The 16,183-nt window shown below is 47.3% G+C and overlaps 1 protein-coding gene across 1 annotated transcript; it reads left to right on the plus strand.

Moving 5' to 3' along the window:
* Positions 1-1,352: 1,352 nt before the first annotated feature.
* STOML3 (stomatin like 3) lies at positions 1,353-15,463 on the plus strand. The gene is made up of 7 exons (XM_035542824.1): positions 1,353-1,404; positions 10,532-10,635; positions 11,476-11,548; positions 12,800-12,882; positions 13,909-14,112; positions 14,973-15,107; positions 15,263-15,463. Exons 1-7 carry the CDS (start codon positions 1,353-1,355, stop codon positions 15,461-15,463), a joined length of 852 nt encoding a protein of 283 aa, XP_035398717.1.
* The last annotated feature ends 720 nt before the right edge of the window (positions 15,464-16,183 follow it).

Raw genomic sequence — 16,183 nt, forward strand, 5'->3', positions numbered from 1 at the left:
CAGAAAACAGCAGGGAGCAATTATTTCTGTTAGATTTTAATGTTTTGCTCATCTATCTCACAGTGTAAGCAGCTGTGTAGATTGTAGCATTCAGATAACTTCACTTATTACAAGACATTTTCCATAAAACGGTTGATTTAAAAAAAAAGAAAAAAGAAAAAAAGTTGGGGTAGTTTTACATGTTAGATTTTTCCCTTGTGAAATACTTAAATGCACACACATTTTCTAACTCTTCACCTGTCCTATTAGTAGGATTTTTATCATGGACAGGTTTGGTCTTGCAGCCTAAGCATGACAGGCCAAATAATTGAGAAAATGCAACAAATGACTTCATACAGATACTGTGATATGTTAGTGAGGGCATTACGATAAGCATGTGAATCCCAGTTTTGCAAGCTGTGCTTATAGCTTTCACAGTGATTTAAAACACCCATTCAGTGGGGGTAGGTTCCTGTCTTTGTGAAGCTGGAAGAGTTCTCTGGGGAGCAATCAGCTTTGAATGACCCATCTGGGACCAATGTGATTACTGACACGGATGAAGACTTATGTTACGTGAAGCTGGAGCCAGCTCTTCCAAGGTACTCTAGATGATGGATGCCCACAAAAAACAACCATAGAATTGATGCAGCTATAAGTTAAATTTGTAAATTACATATGAAAAAACACCCCTCATTTTTTCTCATTACATGCAGCAGTTTTGTGTCCTTTGAGAAGTCACTCTCTGCTGAGAGACCAATTACACTTGGTTTGATGTCAGTTCTGGAAGGAAAGTGTTTTAGAAGATCACTCTTATTTGGGGGAAAATTTTAAGACGTGGGGGTTGAAATGGTTCTACTGGGTTTTTATTTTATTGGTTAGTGCAAGAGGGTTCAACATATTGTGATGTATCAAGAAATGTCTGAAGAGATATTCCACGTGGCACGGGGAGTTCGCCTACTAAGAAGTGAGCAACAGAAGAACAGTACTCAGTCTACACCCACTAGCTTTATCTTCTCTTTCTGTTTTGTCTTGCCTTTTGTTTTTATCTCTGGTGGCAGATATTACTGTGATCCAGAGAAATAATTTCCAGCTTGGATACTGTAGGGTGTAAAACCAGCTGGGCCATGTGCATCCCCAGCCAAAAGCCTGCCACAGAAGGCCGTGGAGTAACATCAGAGGCAACGGTGACCCGCAAGACTTTGTTTTTGTAAACATGCCATCCTCACCAGGGTTACCGACTCCCAGAGGGCTCTCGTACAAGTGGGGATTTCTCCTCTCACAGAGCTTCCCTCTTCTGCGTTTTGTATGAGTGCTGTGGTGTTTCAAGGTATGCTGCTGTCTTTGTGAGGGGATCAGAACTTCACTAGAATGAGATGGATCCCAAGAGAGAGACACCCAAGAAAAACAACACGGAGCATCTAATTGGTAAGCCTCATTTTTTTGTGTGCGTGTTCGTGTTTTTCTCAGTAATAATCAAAAAGTACATTTGAACCCAGACATTCATTGTAGGTCTCCCTTATAGGTTGGAGATGAAAATCCAGAATCTGCCGCTGTAAGCGACATGACAAATTACCTCATACTGCCCTGCCAGAAAGCTTCAGCATTTACCTGCCAGGATAATGACCTCAGGGACTAAAATGGCCAAGTCAGTGATTGATACAGCTGTACACATAGGGACAGGATAGAAAGGGAAAAATAGGTGTAAGTGAGGAAAGGCAGAGTAATTTTTCAGCCCAAAAAGGACACTTAATGTGGTTGGGATTGTGTAACGAACACCTGGTGCTCCCTTCAAACAAGGGAGCTGATACCAACTGTGATGGCTGAGCAAGGACCTGCTGGTCAGACTGGGGCGCAAGAAGGAAATGCACAGTCAGGGGAAGTAGGGACACGTGGCCTGGGAAGAGCACAGGGATGCTGTCTGGGTGTGCAGGGATAGGGACAGGAAAGCCAAGGCATGGATACAGCTGAGCTTGGCAAGGGATGCAAAGAATGACAAGAAGGGGTTCTCTAGTTATGTTGGCCGGAAAAGAAAGGCCAAGGACAGTGTGCCCCCTCAGGTGGATGAGAACGGTGAACTGGTAACGACAGACATGGAGAAGGCTGAGGTACTCAGCAACATCTTGGCCTCAGTCTTTGCTGCCAGTCAGGCTTCCCAAGTCTTTCATTTCCCTGAACCTGGGGAAGCAAAGTCCCTCCTGCTGTAAGCGAAGAGCAGGTTCAAGACCACCTGATGGAACTGAACAAGTACAAGTCTATGGGGCCTGATGCTGTGCATCCCAGGGTCCTGAAGGAACTGGCTGATGGAGATGCCAAGCCTCTCTCTGTCATACCTGGAAAGTCCTGGCGGAGCGCTCACATCCGCCCATAGGGACACCTCCTCTAACGGCACTCTCCCGTCAGCTGGGCTGCAATGGTCTCCACCAGGCACGGTGCCTGCTCTAGGAAGTCAGTACACACCCAGACCGACTGCCCGTCCAAACATGCGGCGGTTCAGGTCTCCGGGTGCGGGGAGTGTCTGAGCCTCTTGCTGCCATCGGCGGGAGGCAGAGGGACTGCTTGCGTGAGATGCGAGCAGGTGGACGACCTGGTCCGCATGGTGGCGGAACTCAAGGAGGAGGTGCAGAGGTTGAGGGATATCAGGGAGTGCAAGCGGGAGATAGACTGGTGGAGTGACTCCCTGCAGGACCGGAGGGAGAGGGACCGGGGTGAGACGCCCCAAAGGGGGGTGGACCCCCTGCCCTGTTGCCATCGGGCAGAGGGAGGGGACCTGCGAGTTGAGGAGGAATGGAGACGGGTCCCCTCTCGACCTCGCAGGAGATGCCCTCCCCTTCCGGCGCTGCCTTCCCAGGTGCCCTTGAACAATAGGTTTGAGGCCCTGGAGCTTGAGATACCGGTGGGTGAGGACGAGGTAGGAAGCCTGCCCAGGAGGATGCCTGAGGTGAGGAAGTTGACTCCACGCCTCAGGACTGCCTCCACCAAGAAAGACAGAAGGGTGATTGTTGTGGGCGACTCCCTCCTCAGGGGAACGGAGGGCCCTATTTGTCGGCCTGACCCCACGCATAGGGAAGTCTGCTGCCTCCCTGGGGCCAGGGTCAGAGACGTTACCAGGAAGCTTCCAAACCTGGTTCGCCCCTCTGACTATTACCCGCTTTTGATAGTCCAGGCTGGCAGTGATGATCTTGAAAAGAGAAGCCTGAAGGCTATCAAACAGGACTATAGGGGGCTGGGACGATTGGTGGAGGGAGCGGGAGTGCAGGTGGTGTTTTCGTCTATCCCTACGGGGGGAGGGAGAGGCACGGAGAGGACATGGAAAGCTCACGTGGTTAATAGGTGGCTCAGAGACTGGTGCCGGCACAGAAATTTTGGGTTTTTTTCACCATGGGGAGCTTTACTCGGCACCCGGCCTGATGGCCTCAGATGGGTCCCTATCTCCAAGAGGAAAACGGATCCTAGGCCAGGAGCTGGCGGGGCTCATAGAGAGAGCTTTAAACTAGGCGAGAAGGGGGACGGGGCTCAAACAAGGCTTGTTGGAGCCGTGCCGGGGGAAACAATGGCTAGGCTGGGGAAGAAGGCGATGGCCCAGCTGAAGTGCATCTACACTAATGCACGCAGCATGGGTAACAAACAGGAGGAGCTGGAAGCCATCGTGCAGCAGGAAGGCTACGACTTGGTTGCCATCACGGAGACGTGGTGGGACCGCTCCCATGACTGGAGTGCTGCAATGCCTGGCTATCGGCTCTTCAGGAGGGACAGGCAGCACAGAGGGGGTGGTGGCGTGGCTCTCTACATTAGAGAATCTTTTGATGTTGTGGAACTCCAGGCTGGGAATGATAAGGTTGAATCCCTGTGGGTTAGGATCCGTGGGAAGGCCGGCAAGGCTAGCGTCCTGGTCGGGGTCTGTTATAGACCGCCGAACCAGGATGAGGAGACGGATGAGGAGTTTTATAGGCAACTGACAGAAGTTGCAAAATCGTCGGCGCTTGTCCTCGTGGGGGACTTCAACTTCCCGGATATATCCTGGAAACACAACACGGCACGGAGAAAGCAGTCTAGGAGGTTTCTGGAGAGCGTGGGAGATAGCTTCCTGACGCAGCTGGTCAGTGAACCCACCAGGGGTGGTGCCCCGCTAGACCTTCTCTTCACAAACAGAGAAGGACTGGTGGGAGATGTGGTGGTCGGAAACTGTCTTGGACAGAGTGACCATGAAATGGTAAAGTTCTCTATTCTTGGCGAGGCCAGGAAGGGGACCAGTAAAACTGCTGTATTGGACTTCCGGAGGGCTGACTTTGAGCTGCTCAGGACGCTGGTTGGCCGAGTCCCTTGGGAGGCGGTTCTGAAGGGCAGAGGAGTCCAGGAAGGCTGGGCGCTCCTCAAGAAGGAAATCTTAACGGCACAGGAGCGGTCTGTCCCCACGTGCCCAAAGACGAGCCGGCGTGGAAGAAGACCGGCCTGGCTCAACAGAGAGTTGCGGCTTGTGCTTAGCAGAAAAAAGAGGGTTTATAATCTTTGGAAAAAAGGGCGGGCCGCTGAGGAGGACTACAAGGATGTAGCGAGGCTGTGCAGGGAGAAAATTAGAAAGGCCAAAGCTCATCTGGAGCTCAACCTGGCTACTGCCGTTAAAGACAACAAAAAATCCTTTTACAAATATATCAATGCGAAACGGAGGACTAAGGAGAATCTCCATCCTTTACTGGATGCGAGGGGAAACCTAGTTACTAAGGATGAAGAAAAGGCTGAGGTGCTTAATGCCGCCTTTGCCTCAGTCTTTAGCGGCAATACCGGTTGTTCTCTGGATACCCAGTGCCCTGAGCTGGCGGAAGGGGATGGGGAGCAGGATGTGGCCTTTGCTATTCATGAGGAAATGGTTGGCGACCTGCTAAGGAGCTTGGATGTGCGCAAGTCGATGGGGCCGGATGGGATGCACCCGAGGGTACTGAAAGAACTGGCGGAGGAGCTGGCCGAGCCGCTTTCCATCATTTATCGGCAGTCCTGGCTATCGGGGGAGGTCCCAGTTGACTGGCGGCTAGCCAATGTGACGCCCATCTATAAGAAGGGCCGGAGGGCAGACCCGGGTAACTATAGGCCTGTCAGTTTGACCTCAGTGCCAGGAAAGCTCATGGAGCAGATTATCTTGAGGGTCATCACGCGGCACTTGCAGGGCGAGCAGGCGATCAGGCCCAGTCAACATGGGTTTATGAAAGGCAGGTCCTGCTTGACGAACCTGATCTCCTTCTATGACAAAGTGACGCGCTTGGTGGATGAGGGAAGGGCTGTGGATGTGGTTTACCTTGACCTCAGTAAGGCTTTTGACACCGTTCCCCACAACATTCTCCTCAAGAAACTGGCTGCTCGGGGCTTGGACTGGCGTACGCTTCGCTGGGTTAGAAACTGGCTGGATAGCCGGGCCCAGAGAGTTGTGGTGAATGGAGTCAAATCTGGTTGGAGGCTGGTCACAAGTGGTGTCCCCCAGGGCTCGGTACTGGGGCCGGTCCTCTTTAATATCTTTATCGATGATCTGGATGAGGGCGTCCAGTGCACCCTCAGTAAGTTTGCAGATGACACCAAGCTAAGTGCGTGTGTCGATCTGCTCGAGGGCAGGAAGGCTCTGCAGGAGGATCTGGATAGGCTGGAGCGATGGGCTGAGGTCAACTGTATGAAGTTCAACAAGGCCAAGTGCCGGGTCCTGCACCTGGGGCGCAACAACCCCAAGCAGAGCTACAGGCTGGGAGATGAGTGGCTGGAAAGCTGCCTGGCCGAGAAGGACCTGGGAGTATTGGTTGATAGTCGGCTGAATATGAGCCAGCAGTGTGCTCAGGTGGCCAAGAAGGCCAACAGCATCCTGGCCTGTATAAGAAGCAGTGTGGCCAGCAGGTCTAGGGAGGTGATTGTCCCCCTGTACTCGGCTCTGGTGAGGCCGCACCTCGAGTACTGTGTTCAGTTTTGGGCCCCTCGCTACAGGAAGGACATGGACGTGCTCGAGCGAGTCCAGAGAAGGGCGACCAAGCTGGTGAGGGGTCTGGAGAACAAGTCTTACGAGGAGCGGCTGAGGGAGCTGGGCTTGTTCAGCCTGGAAAAGAGGAGGCTCAGGGGCGACCTTATCGCTCTCTACAGTTACCTTAAAGGAAGCTGTAGTGAGGTGGGGGTTGGTCTGTTCTCCCACGTGCCTGGTGACAGGACGAGGGGGAATGGGCGAAAGTTGCGACAGGGGAGTTTTAGGTTGGATGTTAGGAAGTACTTCTTTACCGAAAGGGTTATTAAGCATTGGAACGGGCTGCCCAGGGAGGTGGTGGAGTCGCCATCCCTGGAGGTCTTTAAAAGACGTTTAGATGTACAGCTTAGTGATATGGTTTAGTGGAGTACTTAGTGTTAGGTCGGAGGTTGGACTCGATGATCTTGAGGTCTCTTCCAACCTAGAAATCTGTGTCTGTCTGTGTCTGTCTGTGTCCTGACAGTCAGGTGAAGTCCCTGGTGACTGGAAAAATGCAAACCTCACTCCCATTTTTAGAAATGGTCGAAAGGAGGACCCAGGGAACTACAGACCAGTGAGCCTCACCTCTGTGCCTGGCAAGATCGTGGAAAAGATCCTTCTGGAAGCAGTGTCAGGGCACATGCAAGACAAGGAGGTGATCCAGGACAGCCAGCATGGCTTCACCAAGGGCAAATCATGCCTGACCAATCTGGTGGCTTTCTACGACTGCATCAGTTGACAAGGGAAGACCAACCGAAGTCATCTACCTGGACTTCTGCAAGGCCTTTGACACAGTCCCACATGACATCCTGGTCTCCAAATTGGAGAGAGATGTGTTTGATGGATGGGCCATTCAGTGGATAAGGAATTGGCTTGAAGGCCAAACCCAGAGAAGGGTGGTCAACAGCTCCATGTCCAGGTGGAGGCTGTTGATGAGTGGTGTCCCTCAGGGGTCTGTCTTGGACCAATGCTGTTTAATATCTTTATCAATGGCATAGACAGTAGGATTGAATGCAACCCCAGCAAGTTTGCAGATGACACCGAGCTGAGTGGTGCAGTCGATACAACAGAAGGAAGGGATGCTCCAGGTGTGGCCTCACCAGGACTGAGTAGAGGGGGAGAATCACCTCTCTTGACCTGCTGGCAACACTCTTTTGAATGCAGCCCAGGATACCGTTGGCCTTCTTGGCCACAAGGGCACATTGCTGGCTCATGGTCAGCCTGCTGTCCACCAGGACTGCCAGGTCTCTCTCTGCAGAGCTGCTCTCCAGTGGGTATGTCCCCAGCCTGTACTGGTGCTTGGGGTTATTCCTCCCTGGGGGCAGGACCCTGCACTTGCCCTTTGTTGAACTTCATAAGGTTCCTCTCGGCCCAACCCTCCAGCCTGTCAAGGTCCCTCTGAACGGCAGCACAGCCCTCTGGGGTATCAGCCATTCCTCCGAGATCTGTGTCATCAGCAAACTTGCTGAGGGTGCATGCAGTTCCATCATCCAGGTCGTTGAATAAGTTGAACAACACTGGACCCAGTACTGACCCCTGGGGGACACTGTTAGCTACAGGCCTCCAACTAGACTCAGCACCACTGAGCGCAACCCTATGAGCTCTGCTATCCAGCCTGTTCTCAATCCACCTCACTGTCCACTCATCCAGGCCACACTTCCTGAGCTTGTCTATGAGGATGTTATGGTAGACAGTGTCAAAAACTTTGCTGAAGTCGAGGTAGACAACATCCACCACTCTCCCCTCATCTATCCAGCTAGTCATCCCCCCATAGAAGGCTATCAGATTGGTTAAGCACTTCCCCTTGTTGAACACATTCTGACTATTTCTGATCACTTTCTTATCCTCCACATGCTTGGAGATGACCTCCAGGATGAGCTGTTCCATAACCTTTCCAGGGATAGAGGTGAGGCTGACTGGCCTGTAGTTGCCTGGGTCCTTCTTGCGTGACACTGGCTTTCTTCCAGCCCTCAGGCACCCTTCCTGTTCTCCATGACCTTTCAAAGATGATGGAGTGGCCTAGCAATAACATCAGTGCTGCTCAATGAGCTGCCACATTTTGCAGTGTATTGCACCTTTTCGTTTGCTATGGCCTGTAGACCTGAGGTAGGTTTTTGCTGGTTGTGACTACTGTAGTCAATACATGGGGATGGCAAAATCAAGTCAGTCATATGTTGGGTAGTCACTATTCTTTGCTATTGTGTTTTTCTAGAAATCTTCATTTGTCTTGTGGTTAAATGGTTTGAAACTTTGGGGTAATCAGAGTATATTTGTGACGGTCTTTGGAGATTAGGTCTGGATTCACTGTTAAGCAGATGTATTTTCATACACTGCTTTTCTCATTGGAATCTGCACTTTTAGCTGGCATCAGGATCTCCAGGACAGGTCTCACAGAGGAGTCAGTAGAACTTTTTCAAGGTTTAGATGTGTGCTTCTTACCCATACCAGTGATATCTTGACCTCTCCCTTCTCAGGTGCTTGAATATCCATCTGCAGAGGCATTTGTTCTCAGCCACCCCCCCCATCTGTGGGTTGTGTTAGTCCTAATAGGACTGCATCATTCCCATCTGTATTCACAGTGGTCTCAGGTGGATGGTGGCAGATAATGCTACAATCCAAAATTAGCTTTTGAAGGCTGTTCTTCATGGTCAAACTTGGCACTGGAGAAAAAGATTTTTGGTCATCTCTCTGTATGCTAATCATTTAGGTGAAATGGAGAGGGAGAGAGCAGAGCGTTGTGTGCTCATGATCAGACACGAACATCCCTTTGTGATTAATTTCCTCAAACTTTTCATTAAGAATTACAAATGATGCCCGCTCCATGAGTTCCCTTGATCTCTCTCCACTGATTAAAAGACACTCGACTGCTGGTACTGCAGATACCTTTTGTAGCCTGTGCACCATTGCTGTAATGTGAAGACTGTCATCTGGCAAACAAGTACCAGCGAAAGTGTTAAAGCTTTTCACATAAAATTTTACAAGTCTTGTCTTCAAACACATGGCCTTGGGGTTTACTTAATGCTCAGAGGAGCTCCTCAAACCATTCCTACCAGTGATTACAGAATAGCTGATGATACCCCATTAAGCAACCAGGGATTTCAAATTATTATTTGTCAGAAAGGGTGAGGAGGAAAGCCAGGCTTCCAGTGCAGCAGTTCTGTGCCCAGCTCTCATGACCAGCATTTAGAGAGAGGCCTCAAACCGGGCCCTATCAGACCCAAACTTTGTTACGAGTGATTAAACCTCTAGTGCGGACCTCAGAGGTAGAAAGGGTAAAACTGCAAGGAGCAAAGGGCTTGGTTGTAACATCTAGGTGTGCAGTTAGTGTGGCTTCCTCGCCGGAGCCTGTAAGGAGCTCTGTGTGGAGTTTCCTACAAGAGGCCAGCATTGCGGGAGGGGTGGTTTGTGTCTCCTGCAGGATCACCAGGGGTTTTCTGACAAACCTGTCCGTCCAGCTCCACTGGTCTGTTAACTTGTGCCCTGGGGATCAGGTAGCCTCATGCTGTCTCACTGTGGCAACAATTTTTTCTCACAAAGTATAAAATGAATCTTTTTTTTTTTTTCTTTTGTATTTATCAGTTTCTGTCTTTATATGAATTTTATTTAATGTCAGAAATCCCCAGTGCTCAGGAGACCTCTGAGCCTTTGTCTTCCCTCCAGCCTGTGATAAAGTGTGTTGGGAAGGGTTGAAAGTCTAGAGTTCACCTTTGCTTCTGCTGATGGTCATGCCTGCAGAAGTCCTCTTCTCAATGGATGCCCAGCTAGCATCCCTGCTTCTGCTTTTCTCACAGCTCTCCAGATCCAACACATTTCTGCGTTCAGCAAGATTCAGTTGACATTGCAGCACTCAGTTCTTACGGCAGGACTGGCCTGCTCCATTCCTCACCCTTTTCTCTGTCTCTTCTGTGAAGACTTCAGCAGCTCCAGCTGCTAATCTCTCAGAAGAGCAGCAGCTCTTTGATCCCCTTTCCCCTACAAAAACCCTCCCAAACTTTTAGTACATGAACAACAACTCACCACTGCCTTCCCTTCAGGCACTAAGATAATTAAATTAATATTTTGGGGTGAGAAGAGCTAAATGCAGTGAGAGAGCTACCCGAAGTGCATGGGTGTGTGTTTTGACAAGCACTGATTCTGAATCTTGTCTTCCAGTGGATGAACTGGTCCATCAGTATTCCTCAAAGCTTCCATCTAAAGATAGCAGGACTTACCCTCATTTTCCTTATTACCTGTTTTGTACTAAGTAAATCTCTTGCCCTAGCCATGGCACACTGACATTGATTCACATCCATGGATATTCTACCCGATTATTTATTTCTTCAAGCCCCCAGCTTTGGCAATGCCTTTCACTTTTCTGCCTTCTTTCCTGCTGCAAAATGTGCTTTCTGAACCTTTTAATTTTTCATGCAGGAGGATGTTTGTGGTTCGGTGTTTTTGGTGAGTGTTGAGAGGGAGGAGAGAGGGACCAAGTCTTTGCAGACTTTGCAGACCATCATTATTGTAGTGGGTTAGATCTACTTCTCTTTGATAACTTTTTTTCAGGATTTGCATTCATTGCTTTTTTTTTTCCCTATTCTTTTATAGCTGATAGGCGGGAAGGAATTGGTGTCTGTGGCTGGATCCTGGTTTCAATTTCTTTCCTGTTGGTGCTTATTACCTTTCCTTTTTCCATCTGGGCATGTATCAAGGTAAGCTAGATTTGGGGCACAGAAAGAATAATCTATTGCCATCATTGTTACTTACATTTATTGATTTATTAAAACACACATTAGCTTTTTGGAAATCGTAAGAGCTTGTGGTCTGGGACCAAGAGATGCACGGACTTCCACTGACTTTCTGTAGCACCACAACTTACTCATTTGATTCATTTGATTTCTTCCCATATCAGCTTCCATAATCAGTTAAACTTCCTTGTCTTCCTTGCTTTATAACACATTGGGAGAATAAATCTAAAAATGTTTTTGAAGAAGTCATTTGATGCTGCCAGCAATAGTCATTAACATAGGTAATGAGAGAAAAAGGAGTCAAGTCCTGACAGTGAGGGATTATGCAACCTAAGCCCACAGTCCCTTCAAGACGTGGGCATAATATGATTCATTTAAAGCAGTTTTTAGGGGTGAGTTACCAGGGTGATTGCAGTGAACCCCAGAACATAAGTCACCCTACTATCTGAAGTAATTGGGTAGATTATCTGTTGTTAGAGATGCTTTACTCTGCCTACAGCTAGCTCCTCTGAGTGTAGCACTGATGCTGAAAGAGTTGTGGATAGCCTCGTTAAATCAGTGGCATTTCTTGCATATTTGGTCTATTTTATGACTTATTCACAGGCCCAAGGTCTGAGCTTTTTTCCAGCAAAGGATGAGGTGAGAAAATATAAAAATGCTTTGCGACTTGCAGTTTTGTTAGTGTCTATACTAGCTGTATTTCTCACATAATATGGATGTCAAATATATATATTTTAAAATATATATGCCAGAGAGGAGGAATAGGATTAGTTGTAAAATTCTAATTTTAAAATATTTTCCTAGGTTGTCAGAGAATATGAACGTGCTGTTGTATTTCGGCTGGGACGTATACTGCCTAAGAAAGCGAAGGGACCAGGTGAATGCATGCAGTTTTATTCTATTAAGATGCACTGTAACCACACAGAGAACTGCAGAGGTCCATAAATCCTTCACAGCATAAGGGGGGGTGAGAAGGTCCTCTGTTGCAGTTTCTTTGCCTGCAAGCTGTTTTTTCTTTTTTTTTTTTTCTTTTTTTTTTTTTCCTGAATAGAAAGTAATGTCACCTGCTTGTCACAGCACAACACAGAAGGTTGAAGACCTTCTGGTTTAAGGTCTTCTGGTTAAAGACCAGGTATGGCTTTGCTGTTGTGTAAATTGGATGACGGAAGCTTGAACTCATGCTGCAGGCACTGGTGGGGGACCAGAGAGGTTTAAATGCAGTCTTCATCTCTACAACAGAATTTTTTGGGTGACCATGGCCACTCTCCTTATTCCTCACTTCCAATGTTACATTTTGTTGCCAGCTCTTTAGCTGTATTGTGCTCTGAAAATTGTAAACGTTTCAGCACAGGAGCCTTCCCACACTCTGCACCCACACAGAGTCTGTTACAGTCGCCTAGGATCAGGATACAAACTGCAAATACAAAACAAACCCAACAGCACAATATAATTGCATAGGTACAGTTACCACCTTTGTGCAGTGGAACTGGGCAAACTGGAAGTTGAAATAAGAGGAAAAAGTCCTTTTCAGATGCTGTCTTTCCTCTTAAATAATAGCCATGTGGTCCAAAATACAGCTAGGACAGGTGCTGAACTCCTTTGCTTGTCTCTGGGCACCTAAGCAAGGTGCAGAGGTTAAAAAAAAGTCACGTCTCCCACTTTGCAGGATGGTTCAGACCTGAGGACAATGTTCCTAATGTGAGCTTCTACACGTGGTAGAGGACTCTGGAGAAGGGAGGTGTCTTTCCTGGGGTCAAACACATTGCATTGCAAGTGGGTTATGATTGAAAGAGGAGAAAATAAGTAAAGGCATGGAAGGAATTTTTCCAAAAGCCTCATGTCAGATTTGAAACCAGAACTGAAGTCTGTCCATTCCCTGCCCAGAGCTCTAAGCCATTAATGTCTGATAAGTTCACATCTTTGCAGATATCTGCATTCCCCTCTGTTGCTTGAAAATGCAGAACTTCACTGCTGTCACCTCCTGTAACAGAAGGACAGCTGCAGTAATAAATTGCTGCACAGCTCCCTGGCTCATTCCCCACCTTGTGGATATTTCCATCTGTTTGCATTGTGCAGGCTCTAGACTTATCTCTCCAAAGTGTTTCATCTAATTATTTTTATTTTTCAGGTTTGATCCTCATACTTCCATGTACAGATACGTTTATCAGGGTTGATCTTAGAACTGTTACCTGTAACATTCCTCCACAAGAGGTAACTATTCTCTAGCAGCCATCTAAAAGAGAAGTAAAACATAGAGCTGGTTTGTGGCACGATCAAAAATAATGTGGGTGTTTTGTAGTCTTGCAGCTGTGAGCTATCATACACAGTTTAGCTTATTTTCTGTATCTTCTGACTTCCAAACAGCTTACAAAACTTCTTCTACTTATGAAAACCCACAGGTGAATCATTGCAGGCCAAGCAGACTCCTCTTGCTGATGTGTGAGATAAAAGATAAAGAAGGTGGGGTTGGAGCTCCAAATAGGAGATAGATGGGATGAGAGAAGAGAGGTTGCAGGGGTGGCTCTCCCAAAATAGAAGGCAGGAAGGAAAATGGTTGCGGTACTTGTGCTGTATGAGGTTTAGCAGCTTTTGGCAAGGTTTCTGCAGCTGTTGGCAGAGTTTCTGTGGAGCACTTAATTGCGGGAAAAGGTGCTGAGGAGGGAAGAAACAGTGGAGCATCGTCAGTGCTCTGCTGAGGCCAGCTGTCTGCTGAGGCACAGGGCATTTGCCTCTCCTTGCGCTGGCAAAAATAACTCCTTTATGAATACTGAAATAGCTTTCGGAGTTTCTTTTCACTGATTTTTGCCCTTTGCTTTTCACCTTTGATTTAATTTGTGGGTGTTTCTTACAAATACGTTGTTTAGTTAAAGTAGCAGTGGTCTTCCAAACTACATGCAATGTATGAAAATCAGTTCTGGCACTTTCTGCAAGAGCGAAACAGGATAAGCATTCTTTATTATTGCAGAAGAAATTCATGCAGGTGATGAGATTCACCTAGCTTTTAAACAACTGTTTCAATAGTATATATAACATTTTGCCCTGGTTTAAACTGTTGGTGTTGCAAAATGACTTCCTTGAAAAGGAAAAAAACAAAGAAACCAAAATAAATTATTGGTTTCCTTGAATTACCAGGCTCCCTTCATTACTAAAAGGAAAAGGAATAACAATAATTCCCCTTCCGTGTCAAGGGGTGCGTTATTGGACCCCTCTGTAATTCTGCATGTTTCTACGATGCAGATTCTGACAAAAGATGCTGTTACCACGCAAGTGGATGGGGTGGTGTACTACAGGATCCACAGTGCAGTCAGCGCCGTCGCCAACGTCAGCGATGTCCATTCAGCCACTTTCCTCTTGGCACAGACAACCCTGAGAAATGTGCTGGGTACAAAGAGCTTGGCTCAGCTCCTGGCTGGTCGAGAAGAGATTGCTCACGGTATCCAGGTAAATCTGGCTCTTGAATTCATTGCCAAGCAGGGAGATTTGTTCTGGGGAGAAGCGAATTAGAAATAATCTCCCTTATTTTCTTTAATAGTGATAGCAAAATTTTCCTGAATGGTCTTTTCAGTTATACTTCTCATTGCCTGAAGCAAGAAAGAATTATTGTACAGGCATTTCCCCAGATTCCTGTAGAAGAATTATTTCCCATCAAAAAGCAGTGAAAGTGCTGAAATTATCCAGTGAGTTGAATAAATCAGCACAAGCAGACTTTGCTCAGAGATTGCTGCAAGCAATGAGAAAGATGTCAGCTCTTTGTGGGAAACTCTATCTGCAGCAGACCCTTGATTGAGGTTTAAATTGTCAGGTCTTGTGCCATAGTGGCTAAGAGTACAGAATTGAGGCGTGTTGTGGTTATGGTGCTCCAACACAGATCCTGAGTGCTGCAGGGCTGTGACGTGTCAGTCACCAATATGTTTGTACAATGACACTTGCTCTCAGAAGTTGCTGTATTACTACTTTGTAAAAGAGAGAAGTGTGGTAAGTGTCTGCCTAAAGAAAGGGTGGGAATCATAGCTTAGGAGGCAGGAGGGAGCCGCTACAACAGCCCTACGTAGGAGAGAAACTTCAGGTACCAACCAGCACCCTGTCTCAGACACAGGTGTGGGTGTTGATAAGAAAGAGTTTCGTAAGGCAGGGGTACCTGCCATGCTCACACCACCACGGGTGCTAGCACCCCGGGAGGGCTCCATCTTCCTGCTGTGCAGGTCTGCCCTCTGCCTTTCCTTCTGTTAAGGCAGCAGGGTAAATCACACTGAGTTCTCTCTGCCACCGCTATGCTCTTCATGTCGGTGTTTGTCTCTAAGGACATCCTTGACAGTGCCACGGAGCAGTGGGGAATCAAAGTGGCTCGTGTGGAGATCAAAGACATCAGGATTCCTGTGGCCATGCAGAGGACGATGGCAGCCGAAGCAGAAGCTGCACAAGAAGCAAGAGCTAAGGTGAGACCCATGGCTATGTCTACTCACAAGCTACAATGTCCCACAACTTTGTCCTGGGCATCCAAGTGTGTCTTTGTTTTCTCCTCGTTGTAAAGGTGGCTTTTCCTCACTACTGGCAGTGTTGCAATGCCATTTCCATTTCTCTTACGTTGCAGGTTGTGGCAGCAGAGGGAGAGAGGAATGCTTCTAAAGCCCTCAAGCAGGCCTCTGTGGTGCTGGCCGAGTCCCCAGCAGGTCTTCAGCTGCGCTACCTGCAAACTTTAACAACTTTGGCAGCAGAGAATAATTCCACCATTGTCTTCCCTCTCCCTATTAATATGTTTGAAAAATTGGGACAGAAAAATAGAGGGGGATAGAGACTGTTCTTTGCTAGCTGCTTGGGCTGAGAGATTTAAAGGGTTTCTCAGAAAGCAAAGGATTCCAGATTACCAAAGCTAGAGTAGAAATAGTTTAATAACCACACATAATTCCCACATTAGGAGACTGCATTTGAGCACTGAAGGTTGCAAAATTCAGGCACCAAGCAGTTTCATCTTAGATTCATCTCCAGGTGAAATGGAAGAAAATATATAAAATTCGTGTTAGACCTAATAAGAAATTTTAATGATGCTTTCACCATGTATTGCAAGTGCTTGGGCATAGCAATTATTTGGTGATCTGTCTGATAATTAAGAACGTATGGGCTTCTGATGAGGTTACAAAACTGCTCCACACAGCAGAAGGGTCAGGTACTGGTGTATAACTCAAGTCCTCTGGAATGGAAAGAAGGATTTGGTCCCAACCTTAGTATTCTTAGTATTCTTTCATAATTATCAACAGAATTATTGGATCATTGGTATGTCAGTGGAACAGCCTATTCTTTATCTTATGTGAGTAAAAATTAGCAGTTGCTTTACTGACCTAAACTGGATTTTGCTGTATCACCGACATTTGTCTAAACTTTGTAATGGGAAGATAATATATGTCCATGTATTGCGGTCACATTTCTTAAATTTGAAAGCTGATGCAAACCTCAAGGAAAACAAATTATCCTAAGTTAAGTGTCTCTCTTTCACCCACAAGGGGTTTCTTATTCT

The sequence above is a fragment of the Cygnus atratus genome, chromosome 1, assembly GCF_013377495.2.
Source record: "Cygnus atratus isolate AKBS03 ecotype Queensland, Australia chromosome 1, CAtr_DNAZoo_HiC_assembly, whole genome shotgun sequence".
Classification (NCBI taxonomy): Eukaryota; Metazoa; Chordata; class Aves; order Anseriformes; family Anatidae; genus Cygnus; species Cygnus atratus.